This window comes from Eumetopias jubatus, unplaced genomic scaffold, assembly GCF_037043125.1.
Source record: "Eumetopias jubatus isolate StellerSeaLion01/CBP00866 unplaced genomic scaffold, mEumJub1_p1.0 scaffold_17, whole genome shotgun sequence".
NCBI classification, from domain to species: domain Eukaryota; kingdom Metazoa; phylum Chordata; class Mammalia; order Carnivora; family Otariidae; genus Eumetopias; species Eumetopias jubatus.
This window is the reverse complement of record NW_028274823.1, coordinates 44,111,475-44,130,748: the sequence shown is the minus strand read 5'-3', so window position 1 is coordinate 44,130,748 and position 19,274 is coordinate 44,111,475. Positions and strand designations below refer to the sequence as shown.

General features: G+C 52.1%; 1 protein-coding gene across 3 annotated transcripts in view; it reads right to left on the bottom strand.

The window, feature by feature from the left end:
• The window catches only part of GRID1 (glutamate ionotropic receptor delta type subunit 1), a 711,804-nt gene that overhangs the window by 485,936 nt on the left and 206,594 nt on the right, over nt 1-19,274 (bottom strand). For all 3 annotated transcript variants that reach the window (XM_088019784.1, XM_088019785.1, XM_028098786.2), the window contains exon 4: nt 4,181-4,386. In XM_088019784.1, coding sequence (XP_087875910.1) covers nt 4,181-4,386 — 206 coding nt within the window. The remainder of the gene's footprint in view (nt 1-4,180; nt 4,387-19,274) is intronic.

The window sequence follows — 19,274 nt, the reverse complement described above, 5'->3', positions numbered from 1 at the left end:
AAGCTCTTAGCTTCAAAGACCCCAGAAGGGGTCCCAAGAACAAACTGGTCCTAAAGTTCAGACTCTCCACCCTGGATTAGGACCCCTTCCTGCTGATACCCCAGCCTCAGCCCTAGCCACGCCCCACCCGCTACACCCACCACTACAACACAAGAGTCCCTGAATATACTAGGGCTCTCCAGACCCCTGTCGCCCAGCCCCCACCTTGGCCATGGGGTTAATGAAGGTTCATTCCTGCAGACCCAGCCCCAGTGTCACCCACTCCAGGAAGCATCCCTGACCCTCTGGCCACGCCCCATGTCTCCCCGGCCAGAGGGCACTGCTCCATCCTTGGCGTTCTCACAGAACCTGGTCCACAACTCTGTGCTGACAGGCAAAGGGGTCTGTTTACACCTCCATCCTCCCTATCAAGCTGGGAGCCCCAGGTGAGCAGGGACAATAGCCTCAGTGCCCAGCACAGAACTTGGCACAGCACTCGGGCTCATTAAATACTAGAGAAATGAAAGAAGGAACCTAGGAGCAGAAGGGAGAAGGCTCCAACAGCCACAGACAGGATTCCCAGGCAAAGCCTCTGCCCTCGGCCCCTCTCAGGACTCCCATGGCCCTGGAGTGAGGAGAGCACACCCCCATCCCCACCTACCCTGCCTGGTGATTCAGGCTGGCAGGCTATATGAGGAGAGCATCCTAGTGGGTATCACTGCCTGCTGAAGCCCCACTTAGCAGTCAATGGTCTAGAGACAAACAAAAGCCCAACTGAGGATAGAATGGGTTCAACTCACTTCCCAGTTGGGGTGTTTAAAAAGTGCCACCTACCCTTACTCGGAGCTCCACTGCCAAACCCAGAGCAGAACAGGCCCTACTGGAGGAAGGGTTCTCTATGGCCTGTGCCCTCAGCAGGGCCCAAGTCCACCCCACAGTGGGCTCCAGGTCCAGGACCAGAGTGCTGCCCCTCCTGAGCCCAGTCTCCCCAAGGGGAGCCTTTTAAAGGCAATACACTGATGTGGTGGTGGTTTAGACTATGATGAAAAGATTTCAGAGCAGGGAATGTGGATTCGAGACTGAGTGATGGAAGGTGAGGGCATCCTGAGGTGGGGCCTATTATCTGAGCCCTTGCCCCCATTCCCACCCAGTGCTTCAGCCTGCTTGCACCCCTGCCACTCACCCACTACCAAGGCCAGACTCCCCAAGCCCCCAGCCCCCAGCCAGGATGGCACCTCATCAAGAGGGATCCCAGAGAGGCTGGTGGTGCACAGGCCCCCAGGCTGAGCCCCCGCAGTGGATGCATGCATCCTGGACACTGGGCAGAGAAGCAGCTCCCAGCAGAGCATGTGGACAGCCTGGCGCTTCCCAGGCAACCAAGTCTGTGTCCTCCAGAATTTGTCACTAACGATAGTGAAAGTGCCAGCCTTCCCAACAGATTCACATGTGGCAACATGTAGAAGATTTGAGCAGCACTGTCTTCCTCCCTCCTCCTGTCAGCCAGGCTGAGTGGGCAAGGGAGAAGTTACAGCTGGCAGAGCAGCGTACCCCACCCCCACTGCAGCTCATACACGCTAGTCCTGATTGGGTACACAAGCCACCTGTCGTCAGTAGCACTGCGGCTCTAAGGCCATTTACTGGCCCATGGCAGTGTTTTGAGTTTCATAAAATTCAGGACATGTCCTGGCAGTGGATCAGCCTTGTGAACACCCTCTGTCCTTGTCACAACAAAGGAGAGGCTGGGTCAGTCTGCTGGAAAAGCCCAAGTCGTGCCTCCAGGCAGTGAATGAAGTTTCTGTGCTGGGATGGCATGCCCAGGTCTCTCCCAGGGGACCTCCTGGGCTAGCCAGCCGTCCAGGTCACACTCCCTGCCAGAGTCCGGAAGTCCCTCCCATACCACGTTTAGTACATGCACTAAAATTCTTTGAGCATAAGCGCCCTGAAAACCTGTGCCAGACCATGGCACACATTTACCCACCGCCATCATCACAGCAACATGGCAGCCGGGGCTCTGGAGCAGGTCACAGCTGGACTTGACTCCTGTGCAATCCCCCTGGTGGCTACTCGCAGGACCTGAAGCAACAGTGAACTTCCTGGACTTCAGTTGCCTCATATGCAAAGTGTGAGCGTTAGGGTAAGCACACAAAAGGCCAGGACCACAATGGGTACTCAGGACATGAAGCCCCACCCCCAGCCCCAGCCCCAACCCCCAACATGAAATCAAAAACCAAGACTCTGACCAGCTGGAGCTGAAGGCAAAATGCCCAGGTGCCGTCCTCCCCCGCAGTCTCTGGCCACCCCTCCCAGGGGCTTGTCACTCTTGCCCAACACTAAGAGTAGCCACTCCTGGGCCATCTCCAACTCTGCAGTGCCCAGCAAACCAAGACTTCGCAAACGCAGGTGGGGGGATCAAGAAGGCACCAGGCCAAAGCCAAGCCAAGTATTTCCAACACCGCAGGAGTTTGCATAATTAACCACTTGGAAATAGTATCTTTAGGCCAGTCTTGTTTACGTGTTAAATCCTTGCAGGGCCTAGAAACAGAGCAAGAGCTGAATTCATCTAGAAGGAAACAATGAATATGTAAATGAAGGAGAACAGATGTTTTCCTGAGAAGCTAGGTACCACATGCTTTACTGTGGCTCTTGTCTCCTTCATCCCTGCTTTACAGATGAATAAGCCAAGGTCACGAAAGTGAGGCAAAGCAGCCAAGGGCACAGCAACAGTAAGTGGAGGAGCCGGGACTTGACCCCAAATCTGTTGAACTTCAAAGTCAATATCCTTTCCACTCCCAAGCTTCACGGCAGGGCAGTGGCAAGGCAGAAAGGAAGCAAGGACAGGAGGCAAAGGATTGCGAGAAGAGAGATGGAGAAGGCGGGCAACCGGATTAGCAGATAGCATCCCGGAACCCGGAAGCCGGCTCCAGCCAGGGGAATTTAGCAAAGAGAAAAGCCCTCCTATGAGCAGACACTGGCACATAAGCTGCTGGGAACATTCTGAGAAAGCCTGGACACATTAGTGCTGCTAATCCTAGGCTGCCCATTACTGGCCTGAATCACTTCCTACAGGGAATCATGTTCCAGAGAAAATGCCGAGTGCCAACAGGACATCACAGCCTGGCTGACCACCAGCGTGATCCGGGGCCTGATTAGCCAAGAGCAGCAGAGCTGCCAGCCAATTGCACCAAATTAAGCATTCCGAATTTTAAGTTCTCCAGCAGTGGGCTTCGTGCTGGTTCCTGATGCATAAGGTAGCATTTTGAGTAATAATTAATTAGAGAGGAAAGCAGAATAAGCAAACCAAAGTACGTCAAATGGAATTAGTATAATTCTGCCTTTCTCTTCATTTTCCTTTCAATCACAGAGAGCCAAGTAGGTGACTGGGGTCGGAGAGGAAATTGCAGACAGCATTTGGCCACCCTGTGAGCCCTTGAGCCGCCCCTGTTCCCGGGCACACCACGGCCCCAGCACATTCCCCTCCCCCACCCCCGTCCCCATGCCCCCCCCACCACGAAAACCAACTCAGGCCAGACAGGGACCTGCCAACTCCAGCTCGTCGCCTTTCTGCCATCAGGCCACCAGGGCTGGCACCATCAGCCAGCTCAGAGCGTATTCCTAGTTGTCTATTCTCAAGTTACTAAATTCTTTGTTAAACTGGTGGGCCCTGTCTTCCTTAGAAGGCCCTAACCCCTAATAAAGGCATTAAAGAAAAAAAATCACTGGTTAGCTCAGGTACCAAAAATATCAGCCCGTGCACCAAGTATCATTTGGTAATATGCAACCGACACCTCCTTCAGGTGCTAGCAAATACCAAAGGCAGAGCTGCCCACCTCTGCAGAAAGCTGGAAATTTATTTTATCCCTAGAGGCTTACACCTGCCAACAAAGAGGGGAAAATTAAAACAACAAAGATACAAACCAACAATAGCCTGAGTTTTGTCTCCAAAATCTCTGGCAGTCACTTGTAAATAGGCTTCCTGCTAGCTGCCCCCAGCCCCTCACTGTCTAGGTAGGCCTTGGGTTACCCGTTAGGGACCAGTCAGGAGCCAAGTTGCGCTCGGGATCTAACTCTTTCTGGCTTGCGTCATAGACCCAACACCTAGGAGTCCCCACATCCATTTTGGCTATGCACGAGTGGACTGCACCTGTGGTCCACCGTGGCACCCTGGGCAGAGGCTCCTGTGGCCCCAGGCCCCACCACGTACCTCGTTGATGAAGGAGTGGGCCCCCTGCGGGCTGAGCAGAAGGATGGCGCGGCGTAGGGTGTCTCGGTAACGGTTTAGCTCCTCCGTCTTCATGGTGGTGAAGAGGCTGGTGAACACGTGGCTAATGTTCTTGTCCACCTTTTGTAAAGAGACATCAAGGCCCAGCCTCGAGGCCTGATCCAGAAAGCTCTGGAGCCCACGGATATCTGAGCAGCAGAGAAGGGGAAAGAAAGAAGGATCTTTAAGCAGGAAGGATCTACCCCCAATGCTCCCCACTAGATAGAGGCCACTGCCATAAGCCAGGGCTCACGTCTGCCTCAGTGACCACTGAACAGAGGTTAGAAAACACTGACACATCTATTTGGTCACAGCATCCAGCCCCAGCGTGTCTCCTACCACAAGGAGCATGCCCTGCCATCCAACAGGTCCTGTGGCTGGAGTGATGACCTCCTTTTCACTCCCAATCAGGCCCCTGTTCCAGGGGCCTGATTTCCCCAGATGGAACTCCTCTTCCACTCTCTTTCCAGCTGGGGCGACTGCCCAAATCCAACCTGAACTTCACATCCTGACTGGTTCACGGGTGAGCAGATGGTCCAGGATGGTCCACTGAGCACCATCCTTGGACTCTGGAGGAGCACCTGGGAGACAGCCCTGCTCTTTCCTCTGTGGTCACTAAGAGGTCAGGATATAAGGCCAGGGCAAGAAGGGAGCAGGGGAAGCTGAAATGAAGTACTAGGGAATGAGCATTCAGAAGGAGCTTGGGGCCCAGCTCTACCACATATTAATGCAAGCCCACTCTCATGAGCGCCAGGGTGCTGATTTTTTTTTTAACTAGGGCCCAAATCTTCTCTCAACCCTGTGTGAGCCATCTGTCTCCTCCAAAGGGAGACCTCCCCAAGACTGGAGCCAATTCAGAGGCAAGCAGGTATGAAAGTGACACCTGGTCCCAATGACGTCAAGCCTCTGTGCATCTGTGAATCTGGCTTCTCCTGGATTTTTCTATGAGCCAAAGAATACCCTTTCCTGCCTGAGCCAACTTGAGCTGGATTTCTGTCACTTGCAGCCCAAAGTCTCAACCCAGAGGGCACATTTTCAAAGTCTGGGATGTCTCCTTCTTCTGGCCCATACGTATATTCCAGCTCCCAAAGGCAAGCCCATACCCAAGGAGCCCCCTCTCAAGGACACTCTGGGCCTGCCCATGTCACACAAGCTGCTCTCTCCTAGAGCCTGGGATGCCCATGGGGCCCCACAGGCACGCCCTGGCCTATCCAGTCCCCCAAAATCAAATTTACAGTAAACGGTGTTAATTCGACCAGATGCTTTTCCCAACCCATTCCTGTCCCAGACTTTACTTCATGCCCATTCCACAAACTTTCTGAGTGTGCCAGGCACCATGCAAGCTGCTACAGTGGACCCTCAGCTGCCCATCTCACCAGGATGACATGCTCACCAGTAAGGCTAGTCCCAGCTGGACATAACATGAGTGGTCATGGAAAACCAAACACAGTGCCAGGGAGGAGACTAGAGTGCATGGCAGCACTGGGGTACTAGGGGAAAATGTGCAGGGGGGCCCTATTTCCCACCATGGGAGAAATTGGGGAAGAGGCTCTGAGCACTAGCTGTGGACCCCGACACTTAGAATTCAGGATGGTTCCTTAAATACTTGGGTAAATCTTCCAACCAATTTGTGCCTCAGTTTGCTCATCTGTTAATGGGATAAAACTTTCTATGCCCAGCATGGAGCCCGATGCAGGGATTGATCTAATAACCCTAAGGTCATGACATGAGCTGAAATCAAGAGTCAGATGCTCTCAGGGAAGTACAAATCAAAACCTCAATGAGATACCACCTCACACCAGTCAGGATGGCTAAAATTAACAAGTCGGGAAATGACAGATGTTGGCAAAGATGCGGAGAAAGGGGAACCCTCCTACACTGTTGGTGGGAATGCAAGCTGGTGCAGCCACTCTGGACACCAGTATGGAGGTTCTTCAAAAAGTTGAAAATAGAGCTACCCTACGACCCAGCAATTGCGCTACTGGGTATTTACCCCAAAGATACAAATGTAGGGATCCGAAGGGGTATGTGCACCCCAATGTTTATAGCAGCAATGTCCACAATAGCCAAACTGTGGAAAGAGCCAAGATGTCCATCAACAGATGAATGGATAAAGAAGATGTGGTGTGTGTGTGTATATATATATATACACATATATATATATATATATACACACAATGGAATATTATGTAGCCATCAAAAAAAACGAAATCTTGCCATTTGCAACAACGTGGATGGAACTAAAGGGTATTATGCTAAGCGAAATAAGTCAATCAGAGAAAGACAAGTATCATATGATCTCACTGATATGAGGAATTTGAGAAACAAGACAGAGGATCATAGGGGAAGGGAGGAAAAAATGAAACAAGATGAAACCAGAGAAGGAAACAAAGCATAAGAGACTCTTAATCTCAGGAAACAAACTGAGGGTTGCTGGAGTGGTGGGGGGTGGGAGGGATGGGGTGGCTGGGTGATAGACATTGGGGAGGGTATGTGCTATGGTGAGCGCTGTGAATGGTGTAAGACTGTTGAATCGCAGATCTGTACCCCTGAAACAAATAATACATTATATGTTAAAAAAAAAAAAGAAGATAGTAGGAAGGGAAAAATGAAGGGGGGGGAATCGGAGGGGGAGACGAACCATGAGAGACGATGGACTCTGAGAAACAAACTGAGGGTTCTAGAGGGGAGGGCGTGGGGGGATGGGTTAGCCTGGTGATGGGTATTAAAGAGGGCACGTACTGCATGGAGCACTGGGTGTTATGCACAAACAATGAATCGTGGAACACTACATCAAAAACTAATGATGTAATGTATGGTGATTAACATAATGTAATAAAAAAAACTAATGATGTAATGTATGGTGATTAACATAACATAATAAAATAAAATTAATAAAAAAAAAGAGTCAGATGCTCAACACCAGCGAGCCACCCAGGCGCCCCCGTATGGGGCTACTTTTAAGACAGAAACTCTGTTCTTTCACTGAAATTGTCATAAGGTATACAAGATATAGGCGTCTGATAAGCTCACTCAGTCAGTTATTGCTGAGAAACAAACCAACCCCAAACTTAATGACCTAGAACATCATTTATTATTTGTTGGGAGTCTGTGGATCAACTGGGCAGTTCTGTTCTAGGCTCGCTCGTGCCACTGGATGTGGCTGGCATATGGCTGGGGGCCAGCCTGATTCTCCATGTGTGTCCACGTCCCTTCAGCAGGCCAGCCCAAGAGTGTTCACATGGTGGTGGCAGAATGCACAAACACCTATTCAGACCTCTGCTTACACCAAGTCACAACTGTCTCATAGGTCAAAGGAGGCCACGTGTCCCAGAGCAGGAGCTCGAAGCATCTTTAAAGTGACAGGGCAAGAAGCATGGGGAGTAGGGAGGCTATTACCAGAGACCTGAATGCAGCTAATCTCCCATATTTGGGAACATCACTTACAGCACGTTGGTTAACAGACAGTTTCTCCGGCAGTATCGTGCAATCGAACTTTCCACAATGATCCATCATATATGATGTACATTTGTCCAGTATGGTAGCCACTAGCCTAAAATGTGGCTAGTGTGACTGACGAAGGGAGGTGTGCTTTTATTTAATTTGAATGAATTTAAATTTAAATGTAAGTAGCCACACGTGGACGGCCCAGATTGAGGGCGAGGCCATCCTGGGCACGGATGGAAGGCTGTTGCATGCCCAGCAGAGAAGCAGCTGCTGGGCACAGGTGTCTGCTTGGTGCTGAGATGTTCAAGCGTATTATGGGCAGGTGTGAGCTGTGCTGTGCTCAGGACAGGGAGTGGGTGGGGTTGACACCAGCTCTGAGTTTTTTGTTGGGGGTCCGCTCCCCCTGTTACACTTCTGTCCCCTGAGCCATCTGTGCACCTCTGCCCTGCCATCCCCTCTGTTTGGCTAGAAAGCTCTGAAGAACCTCTTTAACCTTTCAAGGCTTTGGGGTAACAGGTGTCTAGGGGCCCGAGCAGGCTGTGGGGACTGCATAGTCTCCCTGGGAATCCGAGGGGTGTTGACAACTAGGGGCCTGTGTGTCGGGAGCCCCTGGTGCTATGGCAGGACTTACTTTGCAGCTTCGGGGCAGGGGGGCTGGGGTCTTGGTGAAGAAAGCCCGTCCTGCTCTTCTGTACTGGTACCTTTTTCCTATCGGACTCAGTGGGCAGAGCAACAGAGACCCCTGTGCATTGCCAGGCAAGCAGCTCTGGGTAAACATCTGTGCTCCAGGCCGCCGATGGGCGAAGCTGGCCAAGGTCACGGCTGGACCTGAATACAGGTGCCACAGGATTGGATCTTAGTCACGCATTTGCCATCCCTAGAAAGACGCCCAGGGCTCTCACTGGGGCACTGCTGTGCCCTCCCCACAAACCACTAGGAGGTTGGCTCTCTGTGCCTCCCACACAAGTAGCCCTACACACAGTTTATCCATGGCACTGCCCACGTGGGGCTTCACCTGGACACCAATGGTCCTCACTGCCCCATGGCCTTGATCTGACCCAGATCTGAGCACAGCTGACAGGACAGTGAGAGATGACTGGCACAGGCATGAAGGGGGCACCCTGAGCCCCACATCCACTAGCTCCCACTCCTCTTGGGGCACCTCGCAAGGCCATCATGAGTCTTTAAAGTGGCTGAGACGAGCCATGTCTACAGAGGCATGCTTGCTGTGCCTTCTCAGGAGCACATGCACACGGAGGACTCCAGCGTGGCTCTGTGCATGCCCTGTGCAGGCTCCATGAGTCTGACAGGGCTCTAGGGACCTCACACATCATGCCAACATGGCCAGTCCTCCCAAAAGGGGAGAAGTCCCCTAAGGTCCCTTCCCTGAGGTCCCCCTGCCTAACAACCATCTCAACCTATAGGATGGTTTCACTTTCTTAGGATGAGGAGGCGCCATTGCATGCAGGCCACTGCCCCAGGACCCACTAGTACACACAAGGACAGGCACACACGGAGAACACAAGCCCTGAGAGCTCCCGCACACCTTTAGCTGCTCTGTTTCTGCCTTCTGTTCTGGGAAGCTCCTGAGGGGACTGAGCCATCAGAGAGAGTTTAAGCTCCCTGTCAGCAGCTGGCTCCCCACCCCTGGAGCGAGCGATGCGGGCTGAAGACAGCACTCCCAAGCAACCACAGCTCCTGGCTACAACCGCCAGCTCCCACAGGGCTGAAAAGGTCACCTCTCAGCCTCCGAAGCTCTTATTCAGCAGCACGCGTGGAGGGCTGGGGGCAGAGTAACAGTTGGGAGCTCAAGCTAACTTTGCAGCCCTCCTGGCATTCCCCAGGAATGGGGCCAAGGAAGCCCACTTCTCCAACAAAAGTCCTTTTCTCCCTGTAAGAGACTGGGTTTGCAATGCCGTCTACCCCCATGTCCCCCAAGAAATCCAGCTGTCCACTGCTGCTCCCCAGGAAGGGAGGTTTCTCCTAGAAGGTAGACTAGGGACAAAGCTGAGGCTACTCCCCTGGGCAGCAGAGTGGGCACCCCAGGAACCTCTTGGCCCCCATGGAGTTCTGGGCCTTGGCCCAAGCCTCCCCTGCAAGCATCCTGTGCATACTGGCCAGCCCAGGCACCATTGCTGGTGCAGCTCTCCCAACCAGACCCATCCCCACCGGGGAAGGAGCTGATGGGATCACATCCCCAGCCCCATCTCAGAAAGGGCAGGAGGAGGCAAATGGCCCACAGCTCTCCAAGGCTGCAAGGGGAGGCATGAACCACAGAAAGGGGCATCAGTCACACATGGGGACAGGGAGAAGCTCCCAGGAGAGGCATCCTGCTCCCCAGAGAAAAGAAGGAGGTACATTCCTATGAGGAATTTGATATGACGGTGCCCAGCACAGGCCTCAGCTTCCTTGACCCACCCTCTGGTTTCCAGAAGTCTCTCTAACACTTCAGCTTCCTTGGTCCACCCTTCTGGTTTCCAGAAGTCTCTCTAACACCCAAACCTCACCAAGCCATCCAGTGGACACGTATTCCTCCCTTCTTCTCTCCTATATTCACTGGGAGCTTTCTCTGTGTTGGTCCCTCTCCTAGGTGCTGGGAACCAAGAATGAATCAGCCCACCGTGTTCCTGCTATCGCAGAACTTCCATTTCAGGGGTTGGAGAACAGACCAGAACAAATAAACACTGCTAAATAGATAATTTCCAACAGTGGTTAAGAGCTCTGAAGAAAATAGATGTTGGGCTGGAGGAACCTGCAGGAGGTGGGAGTGGGGAAAGCCTCTTGAGGAGCATCCACGAGAAGGAGCCAGCTCTGGAAATCTCTCAGAGACGAACACTACAGACAGAAGAAATGGCACATGGAAAGTTCCAGAATGAGGCAAAGGAAGAAGGCCTTGCTCATCCCCCCTGATGGGGACCAGGAATAGGAAGGACCAATGCCTTCTGCCAGGATGGCTTCCAAGTTCATATCTGTTCACAATAGAGCCCTCCTCAAAAACTTTCCATAAATAACACAAGTTCATTTTAAAGTTGCCAAGACATGAACATCCTCAAAAGCATCAATCAATCACAAACAAACCAAATACCTTCTAGAGACTTTATTATCGTACATAAATAAACTCCATACATCTTAGCCTGTGCATAAGGGACTGTCTGGCCCTAACGGCTTTGTACCTAAACTCCAGAAGGAGAAGCAGCTCTGTGACCTTCCCTGGACATCCCACATACACACACACACACACAGGTACCTACCACGTACACACCCCACGTACACACATATGCACACGCACCACGCCACACACACTCGTACCCCACACACATACCCGAGTGCATACCCTCTGCCTGGCTGCTCCCAATTTGAAATTTACACAGCCCCACCCCTGCACATCAAGACCCAGCTGAAGTCCCACCTCCCCTCGAGCAAACTCAGAGTTTTAAAACTCACGGACATGGGAAGCAGGAACTCGGCCTTTTCTCATTTCTCTCTCCAGTCCCCAGGCTCAGTGCCTAGTGCAGGGTCAGGGACAGCAAAAGTTTGTGGAATCAAACTGAACCAAAGCAAGAGCCAGCCTGAAGCCCAGCATGACTTCAGCAACCGCGCAATGTCATGAATTTGATGGGAGCACAGCGGTTCAGGGCGAGGCACTGAAACTGGGCCAAAGTTTTTTCATCATCTAAGGTTGTACTGTGACTATCCTACCGCTCCTGGAAAAGAAATCAGATAGTCATGGGTATTTTAAATACTTCTTTCTTTCTGAAAAGTAATTGAAACGAAAGAACACATTTCAAATTGCTTCGCCTACTATTTTCAATTTCCGAGAAAGGTCCAAGCACTGAGAGTACTTATGAAGAACATCTTACCATCTGTAATATAGTTATACATACATATATATATATATATATATTTATTTATTTATTTATAAGGCTGCCACCTCACACCCAGAAGAAGTTCACAGTTAGAAGTGTTTAGGGATTATTGGCAAATTTTCCGTGAGCTGAGACACAACTTTGATTCTAGGGACTTTTTAAAAAGCTTTCTTTCTTATCTGACCCCCAAATATATGTTTCAAATTTCTTCCAAGATACAGTTTATCCTAATTCAAGTTCACCCCCAAGACCCCTGCCCAGGCTCCTCTCCTTCATTGCCCATCCCTCTCCCCACCACCAACACAAAATGCCACTGTCTTTGTCACAGGCATAGAAGAGCTACAGAAATGGGTGTGCTGGAGACTGAGTCTTCAGGTGAGGAAGCATCCACCCTTTCCAAGAGAAAAGATCACAAAGACCTACCTGCTGTGGCTTCCATCAAAAGTAATACCCCTTCCCTCTGCTCGGAATCCACTGGGTGCCTGACCTCAGCTGCCTAGCTACGCTTTCCCTGCTTCCCTCCCTTCCTCCCTTCCTTCTTCCCTCCCCCACTCCCTCCCCCCTCCTTTCCTTGCCTCCCTTCTCCCTCCCTCCCTCCCTGCATCTTTCTTTTTCATCCTGTCCCTCTTCTGCCCTCAAGTATTTCCTGAGTGCTGTTCAGGGCCAGGCAAGAAGCTGGGCACTGGAGAGGCAACATTTTAAGACTTCACAGCCCCGTCCTCAAGGAGCACTCAGTCCTGAGGCTAAGACTGAGCCCGAAGCAGAAAGCGGCTCCCCTCCTCCATTTACTGAGCATCTCCAATGTGCCAGAATGTGTTCCATTTGCAGACTGCATTTCATGGATGAATTAATTCGTTGCAGTCAATCTATGTAGGTGTGATTAAAAAAAATAAAATCTCTATGGGAGTCAGGCGGGCACAAAGCAGGCCCTCAAGAGTTCAGGAAAGGGAGGAGCAGCAGTGGCACATTCAGCCAGCTCTCAGTAAAACAGGAAGCAGCAGGTCTCTCCCCATCACGGGGTGACGATGTCCCCAAAAGCAGACACCCCCAGGGCCCAGGCAGAGGCCAGCTTCAGGGGAGCAGGAAGACGGCCAGGTGGTGTCCCACAGTCCTCAGCAGCACAATGCCACCACTCCATGCCTTCTTGCTGAGGGTCTTGTGTGGGAGACAGACCCTCCCCACCCCCCCACCCCCACCCCCACCCCCGTCCTGGTCACAATCCCAGCTACCCAGACAACAGTCATAGCCGACCTGGCCCTGGGAGTCCTCCAGAGTGACCTCGCATCCCCAAGCCCCCAAGAAAGCACAGCTTTCTGTATTAAACACAACTTTTATTTTCTGTATTCTGACGCTGTGACATCCAGGGCCTTGCTGACCCAGGCGGGACCACCTCTTGCAGGGTTAACCAATCCCTATAAGACACCACCCCTTTCATGTGCAAACCAGCCCCTCCACAGCCCACACCCAACCACCACCTCGTTAATCAGGTTCTCACACTTTGGGTGCTCTAATCACCCCAGAATCAAGTACAGACGACCCGGACAGCCCTGGGCCCCAGAGCTTGCTGAAATTACTCAAACGAGCTACTCCGAAACCCCTTTACTCCATCTTGCCCTTTCTTTCCTGCGGAAGTCATATGAAGGGCCCCTGCCCACAGCTCCCCTTCTCCCTCTGCCTCCTGACCACCCCAGGTGCTTCCCCTGGAGAGCCCCCAAGGCATGATGTGCCGCCTCCGCCAGGGAACTGTAACAGAACTATCTTTTCAGTAGCTGTGGTGGCATTTGTTGGCCTCAACATACCTGAATAATAATAAAACACCCGCTCCCGTAGCAACCTGGGATACAGCTTGGGGAGAGAGACACAGAGAAGCAGCCCCGTCGGCTACACTCCCCCTGGAGAACACAGAATAAGCACAGGCCTGGGTTCAAATCCCACCACACACTAGGCAGGAGAGCTTGGGCAGCCACCGCCCTGAACCCATGTCTTCATTTGCAAAACAGAGCTAACCCCACCCTCTGCATAGGAGCACCACGGTCTTTGGGTGAGGGGCATGCATTATTGCTGGTACATGCAAAATAGGCTTCCAACCTTCTCATCAGCACCAGGAAAGCCCCCAAAAGGGTTCCCAAATGAACAAATCATCTCTCCTGCCCTAGAGGCTCATTAAGAAGGGAGGCACCATTCGGATGGCACAAAGGAGCACTGAAAGGCTCGGCTCTCCCTTCCACAATAATTCCAAAGTTGTCAGGTGGCTGAAGGAAATGGTCTGTCATTGAACACTCTCTGAGAAAGAGATCAAATTTCTGCCCATAAGAGGGGCCTATAATATCCAAGAGCCTTCTGCTCAAACACATTTCAGAACCAGCCAGGAAGCCATACAACAGCAGATTCCAGAAAGGGTAATGGTTGTTCTGGATAATCCTCATGAGCACATTCATGGGTGTGCACACACACATGGGCATTTCAGACACAGGAGTCCATAAGGGAGCCCTACCCACACCTCCTGCCCTAGCCCGGGCACCGCAATGGGGGTTGGGGGGGGCACCACCTGATGAGAACATGCACATTTCTCGCCAAGCTCTGTTCCTTTCCATTTGACAAACAAATATAAGGGAAAAACATTTTAAATAATCAGGCTGGAAGATCAAGATTAAAAACAATTTAAAATAAACATCTACTCTGGCACTTTGGAAAAAACATACCACGCTGCATTAAGTGCTTTGAATTAAGTAAATTACACCAAGTAACTAATTTACATAATGATCAGAATTTGCATTTTACACATGTTATGATGAAAATGGGTTTATAAAATAATTCTTCACCAACTTCTGCTCCAAGTTAAGTTCCAGTATTTGGATAAAATTTTGTGCTTACTGTCTTTCATGTTTCAAATTTCTGGCTCCTTCAATATTTTTTTGTAATTTGGCAGGTCCCTTATTCCCACTGTAATAAATAGTCCCTTTGATCTGCAATTCCCTTCATCAACTAAGTAAGGTCATATTTTTAAAGAATCCATAATAAGCTAATCATTCTTAGAATTTTCACAAATAAAGTTTGATGTTCCTGTCACTTTTTACATACAGGGTATTTGGTATTGATTTTAGCAGTTCTTCTCCAAGATTGTAGGGCTGGTCTGCAAAGTCCTGCAGTTTTTCGGTGTAAGAAATCAGAATGGCATTTCTCAACGGGCTTCTTTCCGGGGCCAACAGGTACGTCGGGAGGGAAGCAAAATCCCACTGGACATGCCCACAGGGTGCTGAGTACAAGGTCCTCAGGAGACTGGCCGCCAGCCGCAACAGGCTACTCCACATCTTCAGGTCCTAAGGACCTGGGAGACAGGCCCAGAGCTAGAACTCCCTTTCCCAGAACTCCTGGACACTTAGATGCTTTGTGTCTTTTCTCCTCCACAACCTGTGAGGAAGGCGTAACCATCCCATTTCACAGATGAGAAAACTGAAGCCAGGGAAGTAGGTCTCTCCAGCAACACCACACGGCCCACAAGAGGAACAACTCACACTCATGCTTTGAGAAAGTTCTGGATATTTTCCTCGACTTCTCTCTAATTTAAGTAGGATCCCGAAGCAAATCTAGAAAAGTACCTTCCAAGTGTCCACCCAGAAGGGCCCCATTTGAATTTCTAAGGGGCCCCAAATCCAATGACTTTGCCTTTTGTTAATGCCACAGAGAAATGACCTCTCCCACGGCATGGCAGGATGGATGGCATGGCACACAATAAGGATGACAGAATGGCACGTGTGGATTAGGGTCTGACTTTGTGCCAGGCATGACACTAAGTGTTTTGCATATATTGTCTACTTGATCTCCACGATGCCCTGATGTCATCCAGCCCAAAGTCATCCAGCCAGTTAGAGGGAAGACTAGGGTTCAAATCCAGGCCTCTCTCCCCACATTCACCAAGCAGTCAGACACCTGGAAAGGGACAAGCAAGAGGCAGGTCAGTGCCCCCAGCTGTGTGCAAATGCTGAGCTACATGCCTGACACACACTTCATCTGACCCCAGGGAATCACCAGATTGTGCCCATTTTACAGATAAGTCCCAGGCTCAGAACAGAGCTGAGATTCAACTCCAGATCCACCTACTGTCAGAGGTTCTGTTCTCTGTGCCACACCAAGGCATGGGACCTACTGGTAGAGGCCAGAGCCTCCCCCTGACCTCAGCCCAGGCCTACAGAATACCTGCCCGACACACACAGAGCTCCAGAGAGACCACACAGCATGCTGGTCATCCAGCTTTTAAGAAGGCTAGAAGTGAAAATGTGATGCATGCCATACCAGCTATTAATTCACAATCAGTATTAATAACCAACATTACACAGTGAAATACAGCATCTTTATTAATTCTGTAAATTATCACTCTGAGGAAGAGCCCACACTCCTCAAATGGCCTGACTTGGAAGCAACCCTGGGCCGGCTTCCCCATCTGCAGACCTGCTCGGGGGATGCCCAGGGCCGCCGCCTGCTGACCCCACTCCTGGCTCACCCCAGGACCAGCAGCAGTCTCCCATCTCCCTGTGACAGGGCTGTGGGGCTGGGCCCACATGCATCTCGCTCACGCAGGCTTTCTCCAAGCTCGGGTCTGGTGCCCACACCCTGCCATGCCCACTGTGGCGGCTGGGGAGATGGAACAGACAAGGAGCTCAATGGAAACAGACTAGTGATGCTCAGAGACATGCTAGGACCCAGGGGAAGTCCCCAGGAAGGAGCCTCTTTGTGCAGACAGTGTCTGGGGGAGTAAGGGCCTCCAGGAAACCTTCAGAGAGCTCAACACAGAGGCCGGGCTGCAGGATTGAGCGGTCTTTTCTGTGCCGACTAGAGAGGGAAGAGCGCTCCAGGACAGGAGGATGACAGGGTCAAAGGCCTCACAGATCCCAACGGCCCACCTGTGGGGCCTGCTCATGACGCTGTGTGGCCAGGACAGGCACATGGCCTGGTGTGCCCCTGATGAGGGTGGCCACGGCGGCATTCTTGGGACTGGCCAGAGAGCAGCAGGACAGTAGGAAGAGCAGGGTGGCCTATAGGTCAGCTGAAACCAGGGCCTGCGGCCCCAGCCACACCAACTCCACCCCTCCTGCCCACTCCACGCCAAGTCTCTGAGGCACAGGAAGGACCAAGGGGTAGCAGTCCAGAGCCCCAGTGTGCACCTGAGTGCCCTTGCTGGCCAGACCACACGGCCTGAGCAGCCGCTGTACCCTCTTGGGGGGTGGGCCTTTTCAAGGCAGGACTGTGGCTCCCCACAGGAGAAGGAGTTGAGCTTCTGGGTCTAACGCCAGGAGAGGGACCCACCCATGTTGCCATCCTGCCCTGGACATGTCTCCTCGGCTCTCTGAGCCTCGGGGGCCGCCTCTGTGAAATGGGCAGGGCGAAGCCTCTGATGTGGTGCTACTGTGAGGGGCAAAGGGATGACAAACACAAAGCACCTGGGGCAAAGTCCAAGCGCAGGGAGGGCTGGGCACCAAGTGCCCACCTCTCCGGCGACACCCGCGCCTGCACTGCCACCCTGCCCTCCGGGTCCCCACCAACCCCAGCATATGAAGCCTCTGTCTTCACGGCTCTCTGTTGACCTTATGACAAATGTTCTTTTACTTATGTATTTAATTTACATAATTACTCTCTGATATTTACTCAGATTTAATTTGTGTCCTTTGGAATTCGCCTTTGAAGAAGCACCGCCGACCAGAGCCAGGAGGGAAGTGCAGCCAGGGGCCCACGGGTGCCGCCATCCAGCTCCGGGAGCCTCCGAACGCCACCTCTGCAGGAGGACCCAGCTCTGCCCAGGCACTGGCACCGCGCACAGAGCCTCACACCTCCCTAGGCCAGATGGGGGCCACAATGGGGTGACTGCTGCCCCCGAAGCAAGAGGGAAGGACGCGTAAACACCTGTGGCAGGAACGACTCTCTGTCCGGCCCCAGAAGGAAGTGTGGGTGGTGCCGGGCAGGAGGGCAGGAGGCTCTGTTCAGGGAGTGCCGGGCAAGGCGCCGGGCTGGAGTCCGGGAGCAGTGGGGGCACAGATGGCCCCACCAGGGCCCTCTTGGTGCAGAGAGAGTGGGGCCCTAGGGTGTCATGCAGATGAAGCTGGACTCCAAGGGAGGGCAGACCACAAAGGGTGGTGTGGACATACCACAGGGTGGAAGAAAGGGTTTGATTTTTGAAAAATTCATTTGGCAGTTCTGTAAGAGGGGGCAGGACCTGGAGGGCAGAGGTCCAGAGGTCATCGAAAGCCAAGGTCACGGCCCAGGCAGGACTCAATGGAGCCTGAACATGATGGGAGCAGCAGAATGGAGGGGAGGGCCTTTTGGCTGCAGAAAAGGAAGGCAAGGAGGGAACAAGGGATGGCAGATGCTGGGTCAAGCCTGCCAGGGATAGGCAACAATGGAGAGAAACATAGGAGGGAGGTAGGAGGAGAGGGCAGGAGGCTCACCCCTGGCAAGACCGCCACCCCCAGCCCCCGGCCTCTGCTGGCTGTACAGGAATGCCTCCCCTCCTTCACCCTGCACCACACACACACACACACACACACACACACACACTCTCTCTCTCTCTCTCTCACATACACTTACACACTCACAAGCAGGCACACTCATGTTCAGACTCACACCTTCACACACACACTTGCTCACACACATAGACTCACTTGCACACTGATCACTCACACACACGCTCACTCACACTGGTGTGCTGGAACCAGCTAGTGTCGCCTCATGACAGCCTATTGTTCAATTTTCGATGTTGTGAGCCAGGTATTAAACACAGCCAGTATCGATTAAATTATTCAAACTTATAATTGAACAAATTATATTACAAAACAAACTGATGAATATGCAAAGCTCATCACTTCCTAATTCTTTACTGTGTTTTACTATTATCTACACGACCGATGCCCTATTATACCTGAAGTACCGTGTCACCGCGCACTACACATTCCCAACTCAGTGCTCCGTGACACCAAGACACTCAGAATCCGCCACTGTGGGAGTATTTACACCCCAGAACCCAGCAAAACTATAAATCAGCGCTTCTTGTTTTCTTGGAGAGCTGGTTGTTAAGCATTTACCAGCACAGCACTGCTCACCAAGCTCACACACACTCACTCCCCACTCACCAGCACGCATGCTCACATACCTGCACCCACGCTTACCATTCACACGTACACGCACACCCACGCCCACACTCACTCCCACAGCAGCACTCAACACACACAGACATGAGCATGCACGTGTGTGTACGCACACATTCACACAAACAGAGCACTCCTCCCCCCCCACACACACACATCAGCACGTCATCTCCCCTAGTGTCACGTGCTGAAGGTCAGAAACCACACTCACACCCCTCAAGAACAGAGGCTGTTCCGGGTATTAAGGAACAGCACACTCTGTGGCCCTGGCCTCCCCCGGCCTCCCCCAGCCTCCCAGGGCCAGGAGCTGACTCCCCCAGAAGGTGTCCGTGCTGCAGCCCCACCAAGCCACCTGGCAAGCAGAGGCTGCAAGCAAGACAATGGCGTCATCGGGCTGATGATCAGTGGAGGCTGGGAGCCCTGCAAAGAGGGATGGCATGGCCCAATACCCCAACCCCGGCAGCCAGACTATTCTGGGAACAAATGCAAGTGTCCAGGGGCCTCTGTAGCCCCACACAACCCTGCTTTCAAAATACACCTGCTAAATCCCAAAATTAAACCCACATCTATATTAATTAAGAGCCAGGA